At 42.1% G+C, this 24602-nt stretch overlaps 1 protein-coding gene across 1 annotated transcript in view; it reads left to right on the top strand.

The window, feature by feature from the left end:
- gabbr2 (gamma-aminobutyric acid (GABA) B receptor, 2) overlaps window positions 1-24602 on the top strand; it is a gene marked incomplete at both ends in the record, with an annotated part of 378941 nt that overhangs the window by 218028 nt on the left and 136311 nt on the right. Inside the window, 4 exons of the mRNA XM_084080499.1 lie at window positions 7833-7898; window positions 9951-10139; window positions 12460-12702; window positions 24195-24255. Coding sequence (XP_083936625.1) covers window positions 7833-7898; window positions 9951-10139; window positions 12460-12702; window positions 24195-24255 — 559 coding nt within the window. The remainder of the gene's footprint in view (window positions 1-7832; window positions 7899-9950; window positions 10140-12459; window positions 12703-24194; window positions 24256-24602) is intronic.

Here is a 24602-nt window from a genome sequence, read left to right on the forward strand (position 1 = left end):
CCTGCGTGCGTGTCTTCCTTATAAACCTTAGCAGAGGTCGATGGGGTCTTCCGAGGTACATTATTAGCCATCATTCACATCGCACATAAATCACAGTGGTAATGGTTACAAACACTATTTAGCTGCCCTAACCTGTGGGACCTGTTGGTTGTACAGTAGTTATTTTTAGAAACAGCTGTGCCGGCCCTGAGCAATTTGGTGCCCTATAGGCATGATTTTACCTGATCTTCAGACGTAAAAACAGATGATGATGATGATGATGTGTTTTATAAAAAAGATACACACTTATATATATTGTTATATATGTATTAACCCATTGAGACCTGAAGCCGATTCTACATGTCTCCTAAATCTCAACAGTATTCTGAAAAACGTATGTTTCTATATCAGTGGTGCTCAATCTTTTTCATGTCAAGGACCCCCAAAATGATATGTATTTGGCCGCCGACCCCATCAAAATATTTTGTTCCAGGGACCCCCAGAAGCAAAGATTTGAGTTAAAAATGTTCGCTTTAAAAATATATATATTCAAAGATTTGCACACATTTTCAAGAATTTTCAAAGATAGCAGATCTACAAGCTCGTAGCGTGGCACTCGGTGCCGCGCTATGAGCTTGTATATCTGCTATTTTTGAATAGCCCAAAGTGTAAAATAATGCTTTTTTAGCTCAAATCTAAAAATGACACAGTTCCAGGTCTTAATGGGTTAAATTAAAACAAATCTAGGCTTGCCCCCCCCCCAGCCTCATGGCGCCCTAGGCAATTGCCTATTCTGCCTAATGGAAGGGCCGGCTCTGAGAAACAGACAATACTAATGAGAGCTCATAGCGCACCAACTGGTTTGACTGGAAGGGGGTACGCCTTCCGCACTCCACGAATGCGAAAGGGCAGTTCTCAAACCCAAGACGTAAAAGGGGTTCCGCAAAAAAAACAAAACAGTTAGAACGCCGTCTTCGCAACGCTCGGCACGGCGACTCGCTCGCCTGACGCTGCTTCACGTGGCTCAAGTCGGCTTGATCCGACTCAGCGCTGTTCAAGTCCCGATAGGGACTATCGGGAACTTGTCAATCCCCCCATTGTCAACACGTGCCGTATTTGCTCCCCCTCCTTCAGTTAAACGTTTGACGTCCGTCCCAAGAAGTCACCCATTTGCCGTCTTGGGAGTGAGAATACGTTGTATTTTGGGCATGTCTTTATAGGTCAGTGGTTCTCAAACTTTTTCATGTCAAGGACCCCCAAATTGACACTTATTAGCCCACGGACCCCCATTCGAAAAGATAAGCCAGGGACCCCCATAAGAGAAGATTTTTACAGCTCTCTAGCAGTGATTTCAACCATTTTAATTTCAAGGACCCCCAGTTTAACATGCATTAGGCTACGGACCCTCATTTAATGGCATTTATACCTCTGGGACCCGAATTTATATTATAAAATCAATGTTAATTTAACTCTGAGAGTGTACAAATGGAACCAAATGGACCCTAACGGGTCCATTTGGTTCCATTTGTACACTCTCAGAGTTACAGAACCATAAGGGTCCATTTGGTTCCTATCCATCATTTAGCTGGGGACCCCCTGGAACCGCCTCAAGTACCCCTGGGGGTCCCCGTACCCCACTTTGAGAACCAATGTTATAGGTGACCATTTTCAACAATGTTCACATACAGTAGCCTGCTTGTACAGTATGTATGCTGTATGCATTCATTCACACACGCACACACACACACACACACACACACACACACACACACACACACACACACACACACACACACACACACACACACACACACACACGCACACACACTCTTTTCATGCTTGGCCAGAGGGGGACATTGGGTGAAGTCCTTGGCCACAGCTGGAGCCATTTGGGTTAAGTGCCTTTCCTCCAGGGGAACAAGCGGCCACATTCAGTCAGTTAGCCACTGGCCCTCCAGGAGGCCAGCCAGGTCCACACACACACACACGCACACGCACACGCACACGCACACGCACACGCACACGCACACGCACACACACACACACACACACACACACTCAGAGCTACACGTTCAGAGCTCTGAATATGTAGCCTGTTTTTTCTCTATTTGCAGCGCACTCACGCACAGACACACACACACACACACACACACACACACACACACACACACACACGCACACGCACACGCACACACACGTGCCTGTGTGCACTTTCATGCACACACGCACGCACACTATGATGGTGGAGCCAGTGCACAATAGAAAAAAGGCTGAGAGGGTCCGCACAAAAGAACCTCCCAGCATGCTTTTCACTGGCACTGATGAGGTGCCACCAGAGTGGTCTTTTGATTGGCTGGTGGCTGTGCAGCACTTTTCACCACCTTTTCACTAGCTGTGTGTGTGTGTGTGTGTGTGTGTGTGTGTGTGTGTGTGTGTGTGTGTGTGTGTGAGTGTGAAGGTGTTGAAATAAACCTGACTGTATAGAATGCAGAGCCTCAGCTTTTTAACCCCCTTCGCAAGTCTGTTAAAAAAAAAAAACGTGTTTTGAGATAACCAAACACATCCATCCCTGCATTCTATATTCTATACTAGGAGGATGTGTGGTTAGCATCAAAATGAGATGCATTTTGTTCAGAACTTTTTGAAACTAGAAAAGAAAAGTACCCTTTGTGCGTTTGGCCCCTTCCTACATGAAAGCCTACAGAGCTACTGTATTACAGTGGTGGAAAGTAACTAAGTACATGTACTCAAGTACTTTTTAGACTTGAGCTAAAAAGCATTATTTTACACTTTGGGCTATTCAAAAATAGCAGATATACAAGCTCATAGCGCGGCACCGAGTGCCGCGCTATGAGCTTGTAGATCTGCTATTTTTGAAAAATCGTGAAAATGTGTGCAAATCTTTGAATATATATATTTTTAAAGCGAACATTTTTAACTCAAATCGTTGCTTCTGGGGGTCCCTGGAACAAAATATTTTGATGGGGGTCTGCGGCCAAATACATATAATTTTGGGGGTCCTTGACATGAAAAAAAGATTGAGCACCACTGATATAGAAACATAGGTTTTTCAGAATGCTGTTGAGATTTAGGAAACATGTAGAATCGGCTTCAGGTCTCAATGGGTTAAGTACAATTTTCGCTTATAATAAGCGGACATGGCAACACTGCTGGTTCACTGGTGTCACCAAAGAAAAAGCTCCAGTAATGTATTGGTGAAGAATGATCCTAACCCTCCTGTGAGTTGAGTGGTTGGCTGCTGGCGACAAAACAAACCGTACTAATCTCTGCGGTCGATTCGCCAGGTTGTGAAGTGAAACCTCGTTATTGACCCGGGTCAGTCTTTACTCATTATGATTTCCTGCCCCCGGGCAGTATAAGAAATCCATTGCTCAGTCAAAGTTGACCTTTTGTGGACACATGTGGCACCCAGGGCACCCACCACCCCGCTCAGTCCTGGGGCAGGGACCTTTTATAACGTGGCACCCATAGGGCCCCTCTCTATTTCCCTGTGCAGATCGACCTTTGATAGAACACACCTCACCCCCACCCCCCCGCTTGTCAAGATGTAAATTCATCAAATCACTCACTGGCAGGGATATTGGATTAGATTTATGGGCCTGTGTGTGTGTGTGTGTGTGTGTGTGTGTGTGTGTGTGTGTGTGTGTGTGTGTGTGTGTGTGTGTGTGTGTGTGTGTGTGTGTGTGTGTGTGTGTGTGTGTGTGTGTGTGTGTGTGTGTGTGTGTGTGTGTGTGTGTGTGTGTGTGTGTGCGTGCGCGCTGTTATTGTTGGGAAAGCTTTTGCTGAAAATAGCCGATTGCCGATCGATATGCTATTTTCAGCAATTTTAAGCGGGCAGATGGGTGGGAAGCAGGCAATTCTGCAGTCTGGGGCAGCAAAAATGGTGTGTGTGTGTGTGTGTGTGTGACATGAAATGTGAGCTTACCATAATCACAGTAATCCTTAATCATATTCAAGGGCTTTTGGAAAGAAACGAGACAGACTCCAGTCACTTTCAGTTTAGAGCACTGCAGAGGGCAGGTGTGTGTGTGTGTGTGTGTGTGTGTGTGTGTGTGTGTGTGTGTGTGTGTGTGTGTGTGTGTGTGTGTGTGTGTGTGTGTGTGTGTGTGTGTGTGTGTGTGTGTGTGTGTGTGTGTGTGTGTGTGTGTGTGTGTGTCCAGCTGATGCTTGTTGACACTTGTTAATGCTATATGCAACGAGGCAATTATGCTTCTGCACTGTCAAATAGGGCAGGCCATCTGAGGCCATCTAACCCAATATATGGGAATATAATGATAACCAGTGGCGTGCACAGACATTTTGAGGGGCAGGTGCTCAAGTAAATTATACTTTTTTTTGTTTACTTGGTCTGCTCTTTTTTCCCTCTACACCTATACCTCTTTGCCAAAAATAGCCGATCTACAAGCCCACAACGCCTCGCAGTGCGAGGCGTTGTGAGCTTGTAGATCGGCTATTTTTGGCTAAAGTTCTCCTCAGAAAAGGGATGCCAGGTTTCGAGTGGTTATGGTAAAAAGAAAAATCATATCACATAAAGTTTTGGCGGACCCCCTGTAGTAACTCTGAGGACCCCCTAGGGGTCCCGGACCCCCTTTTGTTGAAGACCCCTAATGTAAACTGGAACTTTTTCTTCCTCCTTTTTTTCAAAAGGGCACTTCTGGTCAAGAGGGCAAAGGGCAGGTGCTCTAGCACCACCTAGAGTCTATCTGTGCACGTCCCTGATGATAACATCAAGGATTCTCCATAATATGGGCATAAAAGGGACGCTGATAGACAGACAGAACATCTCCTTTATGGGGACATAAGGGACACAGACAGACGGGTACAACTTGTACACTGACAAAGCCCCAGACACTATGACTCTCTGACATATCGGTCGGATCGGCTCTAAATATATACAATTATTATGAAATAAGGAGATACAAGGTTTCTGTCCGACAGCGGCGCTACACACAGTAGTGGAAAAATGACTCAAATGTTTTACTTAAGTAAAAGTATCAATACTGCAATGTAGAAGTACTCTGTCTGTTACACGTATAAGTCTGTAGTTCAAAATGTACTTGAGTAAAGGTTCAAAAGTATTGGTATCAAAATGTGCTTAACCCTATAAGACCGGGAACGCATCTGTGTCTCTTTTAGATTTCTTTAGGCTATTCAAAAATAGCAGATATACAAGCTCTTGTAGATCTGCTATTTTTGTAAAATCGTGAAAATGTGTGCAAATCTTTGAATATATATATATTTTTTAAGCGTTAGGATTTAGATTTTTTTTTTTTTAATCAGCCTCAGGTCTTAATGGGTTAAAGTACCAAAAGTAGTAAGTACTCATTATGCAGAATGTCCCATTTCACAAGTTTTCAAATGTATCAAATGTCTAAAAATCATTTGAAAATAGCCGATCTACAAGCCCACAATGCGTCGCATCGCGACACATTGTGAGCTTGTAGATCGGCTATTTTCAAATGGCCGAAATGTATATAGGCCTGAAGTGGTTACTTTATGTTTTGTAATAATAATCTAAATCTACTAAGTAACTAGTTACTAAAGTTTTCAAATAATTGTAGTGGAGTAAAAGTATAATAATTGCCTCTGAGATGTAGTGGAGTAGAAGTAAAAGTACTGAAAATTGGAAACACTCCAGTAAAGTAAACATACCTAAAACATTTGACTTAAATACAGTACTTAGAGTAAATGTACTTAGTTACTTTACACCACTGGCTACACAAATGACAGGGCAGATCGGCACGTGGGGCCGATGATGTACCGGGTGACGCAATGTGTGTTTTTTTTTTAAGGAAGATATTACAAACCCAGCCGTATAACTTGTCCTCCTCTATAATGCTGATGCTGTTTCCTCTCCTTCTCCTTCTAACGGTTATGTTGATTGGAAACAGCGCATAGCATTGCTGCAGGAGGAGAGCGTGTGTGCCTCCGCAGAGAGCTACGTGTGTGTGTGTGTGTGTGTGTGTGTGTGTGTGTGTGTGTGTGTGTGTGTGTGTGTGTGTGTGTGTGTGTGTGTGTGTGTGTGTGTGTGTGTGTGTGTGTGTGTGTGTGTGTGTGTGTGTGTGTGTGTGTGTGCGCGTGTGTGCGTGTGAAGAATTGTAACATTAGAGAGGCAGGGTGGAAATGCTATCTAATAAAGTCCTGTGGGCTTTTCTGGGTGAAAGCGATATGGGGGAACCTGTTAGTGAAAAACCCATCCCGGCGCTGATGACACAGTTTATTCAAGGCGGTGGAATGTTTCTCTCTCTCTCTCTCTCTCTCTTGAATAAGTGAATACAGTGAATCACAGCACAGCGTACATGTATATACATCAGCCCGCACCGCAGATTGAGTTAACATGTGTCATCCACACAGCAATATCAAGGCTAAGCATCAACATATTGAAACTCATTTCAGTAGCACGGTCTCTCTCCCTGGCTCTCTTTAGAAGGAAGCAGCATATCACCCCTTGTTTTTTTTTTTACCAGTGGTGGAAAGTATATTTACTTTTAAGTATTGTACTTAACCACTTAAACCCTACTGAATATACTGTAGGCTACTTTGTTGACCGGGGTCCCCCAGGGGTCTATACTTGGTCCCCTCCTTTTTTCCCCTCTCCACGAAAGCTCCAACATGTTCGCCTTCTATGACTTGCCCTCAATACAGAAACTAGGGTTTTTAGCGGTGCCAACCGCTCTACACTTGACTTTGTCTCCGTGTCCGTCGTATGAGCCTGGGATGAGCACGGCAAAGAAGCAAACAACTATAACTTCAGTTTGCAGCATGCCACCAAGTCCAAATTTGGTATGTGGACTTAGACCACCAATAGGGACGAGCATGAATTGATGACGTTATCAAAGAGGGGTCCAGGGACCCCCAGCGCCCGTATGAGCACGGGATGAGCACGGGATTTTAAACTGCTATAACTCCAGTTTGCAGCATGCCACCAAGTCCACATTTGGTATGTGGACTTAGACCACCAATAGGGACCAGCATGAATTGCTGAAGCCCCGCCCCCTCTGTCTTCCCATTGGCTGGCCTTCAAACAGCCATAACTCAAGTTCGCAGCATGCTATGGAGTACAAATTTTGTACATGGACTAAAGCCAGCAATAGGGACTAACTGTCATTACTTAAGCCCCGCCCCCTCTGTCTGCCCATTGGCTGGGCTTTAAACAGCCATCATTCCAGTTTGCAGCATGCTACCAAGTACAAATTTGGTAAGTGGACTCAGACCACCAATAGGGACGAACTGAAATGAGTTAAGGCCCGCCCAAAAGGCACCGCTTCCTTCACACAGGGTGTGATTTTTGTGGTTAAGTACAATTTTTAGGTACCTTTACTGGAGTATTTGAGATGCTTTTCCTTTTTTTTGTATTAATTCTTTCTACTCTACAACATCTCAGATATTGTACTATATGCTCCGCTACGGTTATTTGACATATTTTAGATTAATACAACTCTAACGTCAACGGATAGATTATAATGTATTATTACAGGTGAATATACTGTAAGCCAGCAGCACATAAAGTCATTAAAATCATCCCCACCTTTAACAGCTGTATCATTAAAATGATGAACATTTTAATGCATTACTAATGGGACATTCTGCATTAATGAGTGCTTTTACGTTTTGGTACTGTTAGAATTATTTTTATGGGTTGACGTAATTTTAAGTTCTATCGTTCTCTCGCAGCCAAGGCATCGATCATAGGTCGGGGAAGAGCGCCCTCTAGCCTAATCACTAAACACATGATTTTTGTTTTAATTGTCGGAGATCTCTGTCAATGGCAAGGAACGTTATCAATCAAACTAATGGAATGTCTCTGTGTGTTCTGTCTTGTGTTTGTGAAGGACAACGACGTGAGGATCATCATCGGACAGTTTGACGAGAACCTGGCCTCCAAAGTCTTCTGCTGTGTAAGTCCTGGACGCACGCCACTCTGTGCATGTTCAGCCTTTGAATTTGAATCCAGAAAGTAACAGAAATTTTGGACACACAGTATGAGGTTTCCACCCGACAGAAACGATATTTTTCAAGGATTTATAGAAGGAGAAAAAAAAGAAACATCTTCTTTTTTACTTTGCTGTTTTTATGTTATTGCGTTATCATTAGAATATTTTAGTGTTTTGACAGTGATTTGGCGGCCCACTTGCAACACCCTTGTGGCCCGCCACTGGGCCCCCCGCCCACGCGTTGGGAACCGCTGCTGTACACATAGACAAACATGTTGTATTATGAATATCGTTGCTGTCGGGAACGGAAACATCAAAACAATTACTTTTCAGGAAACGAAAAAAAGAAAGAAAAAAAGAACCTGTATTCCGATGGCTCAAATTTAATTAACATTTAGTCACTGACACAACTTTCACATTCAAAATGCCCTGTGCGAACGAAGTCGGGCATTCATTTTACGAACTTCAGTACTCTATACCAGGGGTCTTCAATAGGGGTCCGAGACCCCTAGGGCATTGGTTCTCAAAGTGGGGTCCGGGGACCCCCAGGGGTACTTGAGGGGGTTCCAGGGGGTCCCCAGCTAGATGATGGACAGGAACCAAATGGACCCTTATGGGTCTGTAACTCTGAGAGTGTACAAATGAAACCAAATGGACCCTAACGGGTCCATTTGGTTCCATTTGTACACTCGGAGTTAAATTAACATTGGTTTTACAATGTGAATTGGGGTCCCAGAGGTATAAATGCCATTAAATGGGGGTCCGTAGCCTAATGCATGTCAAACTGGGGGTCCTTGAAATTAAAATGGTTGAGAATCACTGCTAGAGAGCCGTAAAAACCTTCTCTTATTGGGGTCCCTGGCTTATCTTTTCAAATGGGGGTCCGCGGGGTAATAAGTGTCAATTAGGGGGTCCTTGACATGAAAAAGTTTGAGAACCACTGCCCTAGGGGGTCCTCAGAGTAACTACAGGGGGGTCCACCAAATCTTTGTGTGATGGGGAACATAAGCCCACAAATAGCCTAAAAGTAGATCGGCTATTTTCCGAGAGTTGGTGTTGTTGAGGGAAAAAGAGCAGACCAAGTACAGAGCCAACGGTCAAGTTGATTAAATATTGAGGGTTTACAAGGTTAACTGTCTGAAAAATACACATTAAGTTTAGGCATGTAACGATGTATCATAAATTGATTCAAACTGGTGACAATTTAATCGATTTAATACAAAATGTATCGCTATGCAAACAGCAGAAGAAAATAAGAAAATACAGGATCTTTGTAAGATAATTGATTTAAAAAAGAGTTTTCGGTCATTTGCTACTGTATTGAAAAGAGAATAAGATAAAACACAATATTGTAAAAGTAATAAAAATAATGATAAATAAAAGAGAAGAAAATACTGGATTTGTGTAAGAGAAATAACAAGAAAAAAGATTTCGGTCATTGGTCTGGAAACACATTTTGTGTTTAAAAAATCGTGAAAAATCATATTGTGAACCTAGTATCGTGATTCGAATCGTATCGTGAGTTGAGTCAGGGACGTGCACAGATAGACTCTAGGTGGTGCTGAAGCACCTGCCCTTTGCCCTCTTGACCAGAAGTGCCCTTTTGAAAGAAGAAAAAAAACGTTTTTTGTTTTTTTTTTAGTTTACAGCAGGGGTCTTCAACAGGGGGTCCTCAGAGTTACTACAGGGGGTCCGCCAAATCTTTATGTGATATGATTTTTCTTTTTACCATAACCACTCGAAACCTAGCATCCCTTTTCTGAGGAGAACTTTAGCCAAAAATAGCCGATCTACAAGCCCACAACGCCTCGCGCTGCGAGGCGTTGTGGGCTTGTAGATCGGCTATTTTTGGCAAAGAGGTATAGGTGTAGAGGGAAAAAAGAGCAGACCAAGTAAAGAAAAAAAAGTATAATTTACTTGAGCACCTGCCCCTCAAAATGTCTGTGCACGCCACTGCATGCGTACTTACGTGTCCCCCTCTCTCTCTCTCTCTCTCTCTCTCTCTCTCTCTCTCAGGCGTACAACCTGAACATGTACGGCAGTAAGTACCAGTGGATCATCCCGGGCTGGTACCAGGGTAACTGGTGGGAGCAGGCCAACTCCACCAACTGCACCACCCGGAAGCTGCTGACCGCCATGGAGGGCTACATCAGCGTGGACTTTGAGCCGCTCAGCGCCCGGCAGATCAAGGGCATCTCGGGCAGGGTGGGTACTAACTGTGGTGACACCACCACGTGGCATCGGTGTTGATTTTGACTGAAACGTTTCATTTAGTTTTAGTCATTGTCTTTTTTGAATAAAATTCGATTTAGTTTTTTTCATATTTTAAGTCATCTGAAATGTCATTTTTTTGGTCTAGTTTTTGTCGACTTAACACATTGGGAATACAACCATGGAGTGCCAAAACCGTATATATACGTTTTTCAATTATTTATTTATTTATTTTTATTTTTTCCTTCACAGCTCCAGGAGATATCATTTTCCGAAGATTTAGACTCCAATCCACTTCCTGGTTAACTTATGACTTCAAAAGCCTGTATCTCAGCTCCTCAAAAATGGTTAAAAATCCTGGCATTCAGTGTACTCTGTTTTTAAAAAAAAATGGCACCCCATGTGTTAATATCATAAGATTATAGTCGACTAAAATGTATGTTGGCGGTGCCTTGATGGCGTCGTAACGGCTGATTTTACGCTCGGTTGCATGCTGAAAATAGCCGATCTACGAGCTCACAACGCGTCGCGCTGCGACGCGTTGTGAGCTCGTAGGCTCTGTATTTTACAGAGCCTACACCCGAGCACAACCAAACATAAAATGACTTGTCTTTTAGTTCTACTGGATCTCTTCTCCACTCGTCCCTCCCTAACATTTTAGTCTACTTTTTATTTGTTGACGAAATTGTCAGTATATAGTCATAGTTTTAGTCATTATAGCTTAGTTTTTATTTAGCTTTTATTTCGTTTTCATCAGTGAAAAAAGGTGGTCGACGATTTTTTTTTTGTCATAGTCTTAGTCGACTAAATCGTGGCATCAGTCATCAGTTGGTGGGCAGTCAACCAAGTGCATTTACTCAAGCACTTAAAGGACGACTTAATCGTCATATAATTGGTCCTCACTAATACTCATGATAAAATGGTAAAAAAAAATCTACTTGGTCTGTGTCTCATAGGAGGGATGTGGACAGTCCAGATACCCGTCTACCAGTGACATCATCGTTAGGCATGATTTTTTTTTCCAACAAGATTTCACATTTTTTATTTAGATTTTTATTAACACGAGAACAATGGGATCTATTATTGCATTGCAACTTTCCAGGAATAGAAAACCTGCAGTTTCTATTTGCTTGGATTCCCCATTGATGATGTCACTGGTAGACGGGACTCTGAACTGTCCACAGCCCTCCTCTGAGACATAGACAGAGTAGATTTTTTTTTTACCATTTTATCATGAGTATTAGTGAGGACCAATTATATGAAGATAGGTTGAAAATCGGTGAAGTCGTCCTTTAATACCTACGGTTGACCGGAGTCCCTCACGGCTCTATGCCAGTGTATTTTCTGTTATTGTGGGGAAAGCATTCGCTGAAAATAGCCGATCGGGTTAAGAGCTTGTTGATCTGCCAGATAAAGCAGATATTCAAGCTTATGAGCTTGTAGATCTGGGGGCGGCAGTGGCTCGTGGGTAGAGTGGCCGGGCGGGTAGAATGAACTGGAAACCGCAAGGTTCCCAGTTCGATCCCCGGGCTACCCGAGTTGGTGTCGAAGTGTCCGGTGTATGAATGTGTGTGCGAATGGGTGAATGTAATGCACAATCTATGTACGGTAAAGCGCTATAGAAATGCACCATTTACCATTTATCTGCTATTTTTGAAAAATCTTGAAAATGTGTGCAAACCTTTAACCCATTAAGACCTGGAACTGTGTCATTTTTAGATTTGAGCTAAAAAGCATTATTTTACACTTTGGGCTATTCAAAAATAGCAGATCTACAAGCTCATAACGCGGCACCGAGTGCCGCGCTACGAGCTTGTAGATCTGCTATTTTTTTAAAAACGTGAAAATGTGTGCAAATCTTTGAAATATATATATTTTCAAAGCGAACATTTTGAACTCAAATCTTTGCTTCTGGGGGTCCCTGGAACAAGATATTTTGATGGGGGTCCACAGCCAAATACATATCATTTTGGGGGTCCTTGACATGAAAAAGATTGAGCACCACTGATATAGAAAAAATACGTTTTTCAGAAAACTGTCGAGATTCAGGAGACATGTAGAATCGGCTTCAGGTCTCAATGGGTTAAATGTTGTTTTTTAACCCAAATCTTTGCTTCCGAGGGTCCCTGGCACAAAACATATTTTCAGATGGGGGTCCGCGGCCAAATGCATATCAATTTGGGGGTCCTTGACATGACAAAAGTTTGAGAACCACTAACCCGTCTATATGTGCCATTCCCCTCCCCCCTCTGCTCCCCTCCCCTCCCCTCCCCTCCCCTCCCCTCCCCCCTTCCCCCTCCCCTCCCCCCCCCAGACCCCCAAGGAGTACGAGCGCGAGTACAGCCGGGAGCTGCAGCAGAAGGGCGTGGAGGCCAGCAAGTTCCACGGCTTCGCCTACGACGGCATCTGGGTGATCGCCAAGACGCTGACGCGCGTCATGGAGCTGCTGCGCGTCAAGCAGCGGCACGACGTGCACCACAACTTCACCGTGGACGACCGCGAGGTGGGCAAGATGGTGCTGGACGTCATGAACGAGACCAACTTCAACGGCGTCACGGTGAGTCTCTCGATCTTCTCTCCGCGTACGTCGTCTTGGACCGCACACACCTGGACCGTGTGGTTCTCAACCAGGTGATCGGCATCCGTTTAACCCATTAAGACCTGGAACTGTGTCATTTTTAGACTTGAGCTAAAAAGCATTATTTTACACTTTGGGCTATTCAAAAATAGCAGATATACAAGCTCATAGCACGGCACCGAGTGCCGCGCTACGAGCTTGTATATCTGCTATTTTTGAAAATTTGTGAAAATGTGTGCAAATCTTCTGAATATATATATATTTAAAGCGAACATTTTTAACTCAAATCTTTGCTTCTGGGGGTCCCTGGAACAAGATATTTTGATGGGGGTCCGCGGCCAAATACATGTCATTTTGGGGGTCCTTGGCATGAAAAAGATTGAGCACCACTGATATAGAAACATACGTTTTTCAGAATACTGTTGAGATTTAGGAGACATGTAGAATCGGCTTCAGGTCTCAATGGGTTAAAAAAAAAATGAGGCCTGAGACAGTGGTGTAAAGTAACTATGTATATTTACTCAAGTACTGTAAAGGGATATTTCAATTTAAAAGTAAATGTCATTTTATCGTCTACTCAGGCTTTTGTGAGCCCCCCAGACAGTTTTTTAAGTCGCTTGATTCAGTATTTAAATATTTGATATTAAGTTTATCAGAGAAAAAACACGGCCTCCTCACGTATTAGAAGGACAATGTCAGTCACCAGAACGTTTTCACCACAAAAAAAGAGAAAGGGGTGTTTTTCTAAAACTGATAAAGAAGGAGTGGACGGGAGTGTCATTCTTTGGGAGGATGTCACATTGTCCATTTCTTCTTTCAGGGTCCTAGGATCATTCCTAACTTGCGTTAGAGTGCCTCTTGTGGATTTTTCAAAAAAAGGAAATTGGTGATGACGGAGATCTCCGTCAATGGCAGGGAATGTGTTAATATAGAAAAAAAATCACACCCAGTGTGAAGTGGGCGGTGTGTGGTCATCACAACATGACTCACTTTAAAAAAAGGATAACTAAAGTCCATACTGCTATTCATAGGGCTGCACATGTGTCATGTGTTTCGCTAGCCAATCACAGTCCTGAATTTGCAAAGTCAGCCAATCACATTACAGTTAGTGGTGATGACACTAGCTGTAATGTGATTGGCTGACTTTGCAAAAGTATCGATTTGCATCTACAAGCCCACAACGCCTCGCGCTGCGAGGCGTTGTGGGCTTGCAGATCGGCTATTTTTGGCAAAGAGGTATAGGTGTAGAGGGGAAAAAAGAGCAGACCAAGTAAACAAAAAAAAGTATAATTTACTTGAGCACCTGCCCCTCAAAATGGCTGTGCACGCCACTGCACTGAAGTGCCAATGGCAGAGGCCATTTGAAATGGTCATGATGTCACATCTGTGGAGATGTTTGCCTAACGTGCAATTTATTGCATGTATGTACAGTATGCTATGTGTGTTATGTTGTGTTTACACACAGTGGAGCAAATGTCACAAAAGCACTCGGAGGCGGAGGCAGTAAATACATGCTCGTCTTGTGGATGGGGTTTGTTAGGCGTCCCCGTCTCGTCTCGTCTTGCGCGTGTCGCCTAAAGAGATGTCGTTTGGAAAAGCACCGTCTCACTCCACTGGCTTCTAGATTGATCCTGGTGGCTGGATTGTTGTGGCTGCATTTATTATATGAGAGAGAGAGAGAGAGAGAGAGAGAGAGAGAGAGAGAGAGGGAGAGAGAGAGAGAGGGAGAGAGAGAGAGAGAGAGAGAGCACATCTGTGCGCATCTAGCTGTAACAGTATATATGCTATGGCCTGTACCACTATACCATTAATTTGTAACATTATTATTATTATTACTAGACCTACCTCGGAGCAATGTAAATCGGGAACAATGCGAGTTGTTATTCCACAATCTCCGAATGCTATACAGAGTCTGAAACTACACATCCCATGAAGCTTGTAGATCTGCTATTTTCAGAATGCAACACCCAAAGGCAACCAAACATGAAATGACTCTCTTGCTCACTTTCTCAATGCTGCTCTCAGGGCAGCTTAAATGATATACATACAACAACATTAATCTGCTGCTCAGGGGGCAGTTTCTCAATGCTGGTCTCAGGGCAGCTTATAGCCTTCAACAGGTATATAAATGCAACAATGTTAATTTGCTGCTCTGAGGGCAGTTTCTCAATGCTGGTCTCAGAGCAGCTTGTAATCTTCTACAGGTATATATATATGTTACAGGGAAATTGGCATTCCAGGGAAATTGGAAAAGGAGCGCTTGTTTTTACCACCGACCCAGGCAATTCTGTATAACCAACGCTAGAGGGCAATGAATGCAAGCGTACACACGCACACACGTGTGTCGTCGTGGACACTGGATAGTAACCATAGACTGTAACCCATGAAAAAGATCTATTATCCCCCTCGTCTTTCAATTTCCCTGGAATGCCAATTTCCTTGTGACATATATATGCAACAATGTTAATTTGCTGCTCTCAGGGCAGTTTCTAAATGCGGCTCTCAGGGCAGCTTATAGCCCTTTACAGGTAAATGTATGCAACCATGTTAATTTGCTGTTCTCAATGATGCTCTCAGGGCAGCTTGAATGATATACAATCACATTAATTTGCTGCTCTCAGGGCAGTTTCTCAATGCTGGTCTAAGGGCAGCTTATAGCCTAGATGCAACAATGTTAATTTGCTGCTATGAGGGCAGTTTCTCAATGCTGGTCTCAGGGCAGTTTCTCAATGCTGGTCTCAGGGCAGTTTCTCAATGCTGGTCTCAGGGCAGTTTCTCAATGCTGGTCTCAGGGCAGTTTCTCAATGCTGGTCTCAGGGCAGTTTCTCAATGCTGGTCTCAGGGCAGTTTCTCAATGCTGGTCTCAGGGCAGTTTATCAATGCTGGTCTCAGGGAAGCTTACACTCTTCTACAGGTATATAGATGCAACAATGTTATTTTTTTAATCTCAGGGCAGCTTAAATGATACACATACAACATCATTAATTTGCTGCTCTGAGGGCAGTTTCTCAATGTCTTTTAGTTCTACTGGATCTCTTCTCCACTAGTCACTCACTTACATTTTAGTCTAGTTTTCATTTGTTGATGAAATGGTCAATATATCTAGTCTTTTTTAATCTAGTTTTAATCATCGTAGCTTAGTTTTTATCTCGTTTTTATTTCGTTTTCGTCAGTGAAAAAAGATAGTAGATGAACATTTTTCGGCATAGTTTTAGTCGACGAAATCAACACTGCCTGTGTGTGTGTGTCCGTCCATGTATCCGTCAGTGAGCAGCTATACTCTGTCACTGTTGGTCCGATTGCCGTGAAAGTTTGACAGACACTCCAATTTTTTCAAATCTGCCTCATAATGGCGCTATAACAGAGCACTTCACGTTTTCGCCTGTAACTCTAGAAATGTAGGTCGTACAATCAAACCTTTTTTTTCTCCCCTCCCCTTTTTTCTTTACTCCCTAGTAAACCCAGCCCGGCCGGTGAGCAGTGCACTTTTCCAGTTCAACTCTTGAGTTCACAGTAACTCTCAGGAATAAAAAGGAACTACCTTTATTCAGGCGTATACACAGTCAAATCCTCCAATTTAATTTAACCATTCGTGACTCCGAGAGAGCATACAAATGGAACTACTTATGGGGTCTGCGTGGTTCCATTTGTATAGGCTCTCGAAGTATAAAATACCACTGAGGGCTTTACTTGTGTACGTTACAAACACAATCGGAAAACATCCGCCCGCCCACACAAACAAACAAGCGCCCGGCGGAAACATGGGAATGCCATTTCCTTCATGCATCTTTGATGTCGTTTCGGAAGGTAGACAACAGAAGCAGCTCTTCCACTGGCCGTATAGCAGCTCCTGTGGCATATTGCGGTCGCATATATTTATATATATATATATATATATATATATAGAGAGAGAGAGAGAGAGAGAGAGAGAGAGAGAGAGAGAGAGAGAGAGAGATAGCAGTGGCGTGCACAGACATTTTGAGGGGCAGGTGCTCAAGTAAATTATACTTTTTTTTGTTTACTTGGTCTGCTCTTTTTTCCCTCTACACCTATACCTCTTTGCCAAAAATAGCAGATCTACAAGCCCACAACGCCTCGCAGCGCGAGGCGTTCTATTTTTCTGCTATCTTTCTGCTATTTTTGGCAAATGTTCTCCTCAGAAAAGGGATGCTAGGTTTCGAGGGGTTATGGTAAAAAGAAAAATTATATCACATAAAGATTTGGCGGACCCCCTGTAGTAACTCTGAGGACCCCCAAGGGGTCCCGGACCCCCTGTTGAAGACCCCTGCTGTAAACTAAAAAGAAAAAACTTTTTTTCCCTTTTTTTCAAAAGGGCACTTCTGGTCAAGAGGGCAAAGGGCAGGTGCTCTAGCACTACCTAGAGTCTATCTGTGCACGTCCCTGATAGATAGATAGATATATCGATACAGAGAGAGAGATACACGCACATGCATCAATCCATGCGTGGGTGCATGTGCCATCCAGACGGATTGGTGCATGCTTCTATTTGAATGACACACACGTTGTTCCCTCTCATATACGCAGGGTCATGGCAAGGTAAGCGTCTCGCCCTCTGGAGCCCTTTGTACTTGCGGCTGCGGTTTTGTGCCGTGGGCGTTGTGCATGTTGTGCGTGCATGCATGCATGCACCGCTGATGCACCTTTCTAAGACAAAAATACATACAATATTGTTCTCCCTTGGGGCCTTAAGGCATCCCATTTGTGTTGACAGGGTACAAATCAGGGGTGGAAAAAGTACAGACTTTTTTTACTTAAGTAAAAGTATCAATACTGCAATATAGAAATACGCTGTTACAAGTAAAAGTCCGGAATTCAAAATTGACTTGAGTAAAAGTACAAAAGTATCGGCATCAAAATGTACTTCAAGTACCAAGTAAGTACAAGTACTCATTAGGTAGAAGGACCCATAACACACGTTTTCACACGTATTAAAATCATTTGAAAATGGCAGATCTACAAGCTCACAACGTGTTGCAAAGTGACGCGCTGTGAGCTTGTAGATCTGCTATTTTCAAATAGCCAAAGTTTATAGGGGCTTAATTAAGTGGTTAATGTATGTTTTACAAAGTAACTAGTAACTAAAGTTATTATTTGAAAAAGTTTTCAAATAATTGTAGTGGAGTAAGAAGTACAATATTTGCCTCTGAAGTGTACTGGAGTAGAAGCAAAAGAATAGACAATTGGAAATACTCAAGTAAAGTAAAAAATAAATACCTTGACATTGCACTCAAGTACGGTACTTGAGCACATAGTACTTAGTTACTTTACACCGCTGGTATTGATCAAGCCATTGGCCTCAGGGAGGAAAGCTGACATTTTAACATAGAGACACACACACACACACACACACACACACACACACACACACACACACACACACACACACACACACACACACACACACACACACACACACACACACACACACACACACACACACACACACACACACACACACACACACAGAGCACTGTACAGGCCTGCTGGAAGCTACTGGCCACCAGGGCATTGCTTTTCAAAGCCGGGGGTCTGGGGACCCCCCAGGCATTCTTGAGGGGCTATAGTTTACTATCACAGTGATTCATTTAGTGATCTAATGATTATAATGTTTAATGTTTCAGTCAAACAGTCAAAACATCTTTTCATATCAGGGTCTCTATGCTGGAATTTGTTCTCAAACTGGGGGTGGGGACCCCGAGGGGGGTCCCCCAGATTAGCCTAACCCATTAAGACCTGAAGCCGATGTCTTTGATTTTTGAAAAAAATATAAAAACATTTTTTTTTTACGATTTTTCAAGAATAGCAGATATACAAGCTCATAGCGCGGCACCGAGTGCCGCGCTATGAGCTTGTATATCTGCTATTTTTGAATAGCTAAAGAAACCTAAAGTGACACAGATGCGTTCCAGGTCTTATTGGGTTAATGTGCAACATTGTTTTCTCACTCAACAGTAAACAAACCAACAAAGTATAAGTGTATACGGGTATCTGCACATTTTTCAAAATGTAATTAATTTTAAGACCTTTTTAATACCAAATTGGCCATACACAAGAAAGCTAAGATAGCCGATCTGCAAGTTCACAAGCGCAGTGCGAGGCGCTGTGAGCTTGTAGTTCGTCTATGTTCACAATATGTATCCGTGGAACCAAGTCAAACTATACTAAGTCAATTCTAAATGCTTTTCAGAGTGGGGGGGGTACCCAGTTCAAATATGATTATTTTGGGGGGTCGCTTTGCTCTGAGAAATGTAAGTTTGCTCTATAGAGTAGTAATAGTGGCTGATATGTTTTTCTCTGGCTCAGGTTCCACAGATATAAATCAAATTCATTCTTCCATAGACATTTCAGAGAATCCTGATAAATCTTTTTTTTTTCTCTTTTTTGCCCTTTTATACCTACTCGCGACCCATAAAATTGTTTGGGAAACACAGTTCCGGAGACATCGTCTATACGTTATACACCGTCACAACAGTATCAAAGCCACACGTTGTGAACTTGTAGATATTCTTTTTGGCAGAGGTATAAATCAGTGTGTGTGTGTGTGTGTGTGTGTGTGTGTGTGTGTGTGTGTGTGTGTGTATGTGTGTGTGTGTGTGTGTGTGTGTGTGTGTGTTCTCACCTGAAAGCCCAGAGGACGTCACAACTGAAGCCCACAAACCCCCCCCCACACACACACACACACACACACACACACACACACACACACACACACACACACACACACACACACCTTCAGCCATTTTCCCCTCTCGAAAACTCTCTGTCTCTCTCTCTCTCTCTCTCTCTCTCTCTCTCTCTCTCTCTCTCTCTCTCTCATTCCAATTAGAGCCAGGAGAGTCAGATTTGTATTGTATATACTGTGTGTGTATATATATATGTATATATATATATATATATATATATATATATATATATATATATATATATATATATAAACAAATATATATATAAACAAATATATATATATATATATATATATATATATATATATATATATATATATATATATATATATATATATATGTATGTATGTATATATATGTATATATATATATATATATATATATATATATATATTATATATATATATATATATATATATATATATATATATATATATATATATATATATATATATATATATATATATATATATATATATATATATATATATATATATATATATATGATTGAGAACCACCGCTCTACAACATCAGACAATACATTTTGACTGACCTGTCTTATAGTCGCTTATTTTGGGCTTGTTTGCATAGACCTTGTTGCTTGTTGGCAACGATGACACACGCTGACACACGCACGCACGCACGCACGCACGGGCGACGGTGTGCATATACAGTACATACATTCACATGATTATGTACGCGCGTGGGGGGGTGGGGGCTCATATCAAAGGTAGAACACAGACTTGGATTCAAACGGGGGGGCGGGGCTCCGGTGCTCCCTCCTCCTCCACTTCAAAGCCGGTGGTCTGTTTGAGGTGAAATCGTCTCTCCAGTCTCAACCTCCTTCCACTTCATTCTAATCAGCCAACGCAAGTAATAATGTCACCTTCTGGGCAGAAACCTTGTATTTCCATATTTCTTTACCGTAAATGAAGGCCTACAGTACTTACATATTTCAATTGGACCAGCTCAGTGGCCTAGTGGTTAGAGTGTTCGCCCTGAGATTGGGAGATCGGGGTTCGATTTGCCGGCCGGGTCATGTCAAAGACTATAAAAATGGCAGTGGTGGAAAAAGTACTCACATTTTCTACTTAAGTAAAAGTATCAATACTGCAATGTAGAAATACTCTGTTACAAGTAAAAGGCCCATGTTACTTGAGTAAAAGTACAAAAGTATTGGCATCAAAATATACTTAAAGTCCCAAAAGTAAAAGTACTAAAATGTTAAATAGCAGATCTACAAGCTCACAACGCGTCGCATCGCGACGCGTTGTGAGCTTGTAGATCGGCTATTTTCCAACTTAAGTATTGGCTATTTTCCAATAGCCTAAAAAAAACTGGGCTAAATAATATAATATATAATAATAATATAACAATGTATATCTGCAAAGTAACTAGTAACTAAAGTTTTTAAATAATTGTAGTGGAGTAAAAGTACAATATTTGTCTCTGAGATGTAGTGGAGTAGAAGTAAAAGTATTGAAAATTGGAAATACTCCAGAAAAGTAAAAGTACCTCAAAATTGTACTTAAGTACTTGAGTAAATGTACTTAGATACTTTACACCAATGCCAAAGACTGTAAAAACGGGACCCAATGCCTCCCTGCTTGGCACTGAGCATGAAGGGTTGGATTGGGGGGGGTAAGTCTCTGCTGACATACTAGCATCATGTCCAGGGGGTGTACTTGTACATCAAGCTGCCTCACGCTCAGTGGTGGAAAGTAACTAAGTACATTTACTTAAGTACCATTTTGAGGTACTTTTACTTTACTTGAGTAATTCCAATTTCCAATACTTTTACTTCTACTCCACTACATCTCAGAGGCAAATATTGTACTTTTACTCCACTACAATTATTTGAAAACTTTAGTTAGTTACTTTGCAGATATAAATTATGATGTTATAAAACATACATTAACCACTTTAGCCCTATTTTATACATAGGCTATTTAAAAATAGCCGATCTACAACCTCACAACGCGTCGCGATGCGACGCGTTGTGAGCTTGTAGATCTGCTATTTTCAAACATTTTAGTACTTTTACTTTTGGTACTTTAAGTACATTTTGATGCCAATACTTTTGTACTTTTACTCAAGTAAATTTTGAATTCTGGACTTTTACTTGTAACAGAGTATTTTTTATATTGCAGTATTGGTACTTTTACTTAAGTAAAGAATTTGAGTACTTTTTCCACCACTGCTCACGCTACAGAAACAGAAGAATGGCTAGCTCTCCTATGGGCTACATGACTCGGCAAGGCTTAAAGGGATAGTCCATCTATCGATTAGTCACCCCATGGGGACTTTTGATGTTTTTGTCGCATTCCTAAGCCAATAATTTGATGACCAGCGGACCGGTATACAGGCAGCGGTTCCGGTAGGAGACACAAAGGGAGACTCTTTGTGTCTCCTACCAGAACCGCTGCCGGTCATTCAATTATTGGCTTAGGAATGCGACAAAAACAAAGAAAGTCTCCATGGGGTGACTAATCCATAGAAAAAAAATGTAATTTTGGGGGTGAACTATCCCTTTAACGCCAGCAAGTGAAAGTAACTTAAGCTGTCAAATCATTGCAGTGGAGTAAAAATGTACAATATCCACCTCTGAGATGATAATAACTTTATTTTTATAGCACCTTTCATGACATGAAATGCAGCTCAAAGTGCTTTACAGAGCAAGAATAAAGCACAAGCGCTTTACAGAAAAAGTACAAATATGTTAACAATGAAAAACCATAAAACAACATTAAAATAATAGCAAAAAAAGGCAGTGAATCAGGCAAAACAGTGAGGAAGACATGAATAACAACGCAGAGATTTAAAAATCAACTAAAAGCAAGAGTGAAGAAATAGGTCTTGAGCTGTGCTTTGAAGTTATCCACAGAGGCTGCCTGTCTTTAGGTGTGGTGGAGTAGAGAACTGTCAAACGATGGAATTACTCAAGTACCTCAGACACCTACTTAAAGTGCAGTACTTGTTACTATATCCACCACCGCCTATCACCTGTTGTGTTAACCAGGCATTTGTATGTGTGCACCTATTGTTGAATGTTCAATTATGGAGTTGTCTAAGCAGATGGTGGTGGGCTGAATTCATTCAACAGCCTTGACGGATAAAGAGAGAGAGAGAGAGAGAGAGGGAGAGATGAGAGATGAGAGATGAGAGATGAGAGAACAAATGTGAACACAACAGACAGTTTTCGTCCGCCTATAATCATTTGATTATCGCTGTTGTCGGGCAGAAACCTCTTATATCCATATTTATTTATTTTTGTAAATTAACACCCTACACACACTACAGCGTCTCACAAAAGCATCAAAAGTAGCCGATCTACCAGCTCGAAACGCGGCGCAAAGCGACGCGTCTCGAGCTCGTCGGTCTGATACTTTTGATGCTTTTGAATTTGAATCCTGAAAAGTAACAGTTTTGGACATATGAGGTTTCCCCCCCCCCGACAGAGGCGATATGTCTCATGATAGCTGACACAAGGCTGTATTTCTTTTGTCGGCCTCATTGAACAGGGTGTCGGGCCTTTTTTCTCCTCCTCGTTTTCGGTTGCTAGACAGTAGACAGACACGTAAATGAAGTCCTTTTGGTAAAAAGAAAAACAACAACTTGTAAACCTCCTTTCTACAGGGAATTGTTCGTCCAAGTGCTGTCTAGCCACCCGATTTTTTGGGTTGTAATGCTACTTACTAGTGGCGACCGCCTGGCTGATTCAGACAGCCTCGCTGTGATCGACCTGGCCAATATTTTCCAAGGATATTAGCTAATTAATCTGCCCGCTGCTAAATGAGTTTACTTGCCATAAACAACAGATCAATTCTTGCCCACTTCTAATCTGATGAGACGCGGCTTTGCCAGAGTCACAGAGTCTGTGCCCTCGGTCCGGTCCGCCACTGAAATGGTAACATGCCGTGATGTGAGGATTAAAGGAGTAATTCACCCCAAAAGATTCCCATTTTAACAAGGTCACTTAAACCATTCAATCCGGGAACGCATCTGTGTCATTTTAGATTTCTTTGGCTATTCAAAAATAGCAGATATACAATCTCATAGCGCGGCACTGAGCTTGTAGATCTGCTTGCTATTTTTGAAAAATCTTGAAAGTTTGTGTAAATCTTTGAATATATATTTTTTAAAGCAAACATTTGTATAATATTTTGTCCCAGGGATCCCCAGAAGCAAAGATTTGAGTTACAAATATTCGCTTTAAAAATATATATATTCAAAGATTTGCACAAATGTTCAAGATTTTTTTAAAGTAGCAGATCTACAAGCTCGAAGCGCGTTTTGAGTTTGTAGATCTGCCACTTTTGATACTTTTGAATTTGAATCCTAACCCTATATTAAATAATTGTATGTAATAAAGCAACAGGGGGTCCGGGACCCCTAGGGGGTCCTCAGAGCTACCACAGGTGGGCCTGCCAAATCTTGAACCCTATTATTCCCTATTCTGGGGAAAACATTTGCTTGTAGATCGGCTATTTTTGGTGAAGACATTTGGTGTGAAGGGAAAGAAATAGCAGACCAATCCCAAAGGTTAAGTTTATATATATATGTATTGAGGGTTTAAAGCGGTTGAATGTCAGAAAAAGAAAATAACATTAATTTACACAACGCTGATGATTCTGCTGTGGCTGTCAAACAAGTGAATGAATTTATCTATGAAATCTATGGAAAAGTGTAATCTGCAACACATTTGAAGACCACTGTACTAATGTGATTAATATCGTTTTGTTGTTTGTCCTCCCCTCTTCTGTTCAGGGCCAAGTAATGTTCCGGAACGGCGAACGGATGGGAACCATCAAGTTCTGCCAGTTTCAAGGTAACGTAGAACCACAATCCTACACCCGTTTTATCAAGTTAACGTAGAACCACAATCCTACACCCGTTTTATCCTACACCCGCAACCATGTACTACTCTCCTATACATCAAGGGTTCCCAAACCTTTCAGGCCGTGACCCCCCAAAATAATCATATTTGAAACCCCCACCCTGACAAGCACTTGGAATTGTAGACATTACGTTTAGTTTGACTCAGTTCCACAGATAGATATTGTGAAAATAGCCGATCTACAAGCTCACAACGCCTCTCCATGCAATGCAGCATTTGGGGACCCACTCTGGTGATCCTGAACCACTGTCCTAGATCATAACATAGCCTCCAGAAAA

The sequence above is a fragment of the Gymnoscopelus microlampas genome (genome assembly GCF_963454915.1).
Source record: "Gymnoscopelus microlampas genome assembly, chromosome: 15".
Classification (NCBI taxonomy): domain Eukaryota; kingdom Metazoa; phylum Chordata; class Actinopteri; order Myctophiformes; family Myctophidae; genus Gymnoscopelus; species Gymnoscopelus microlampas.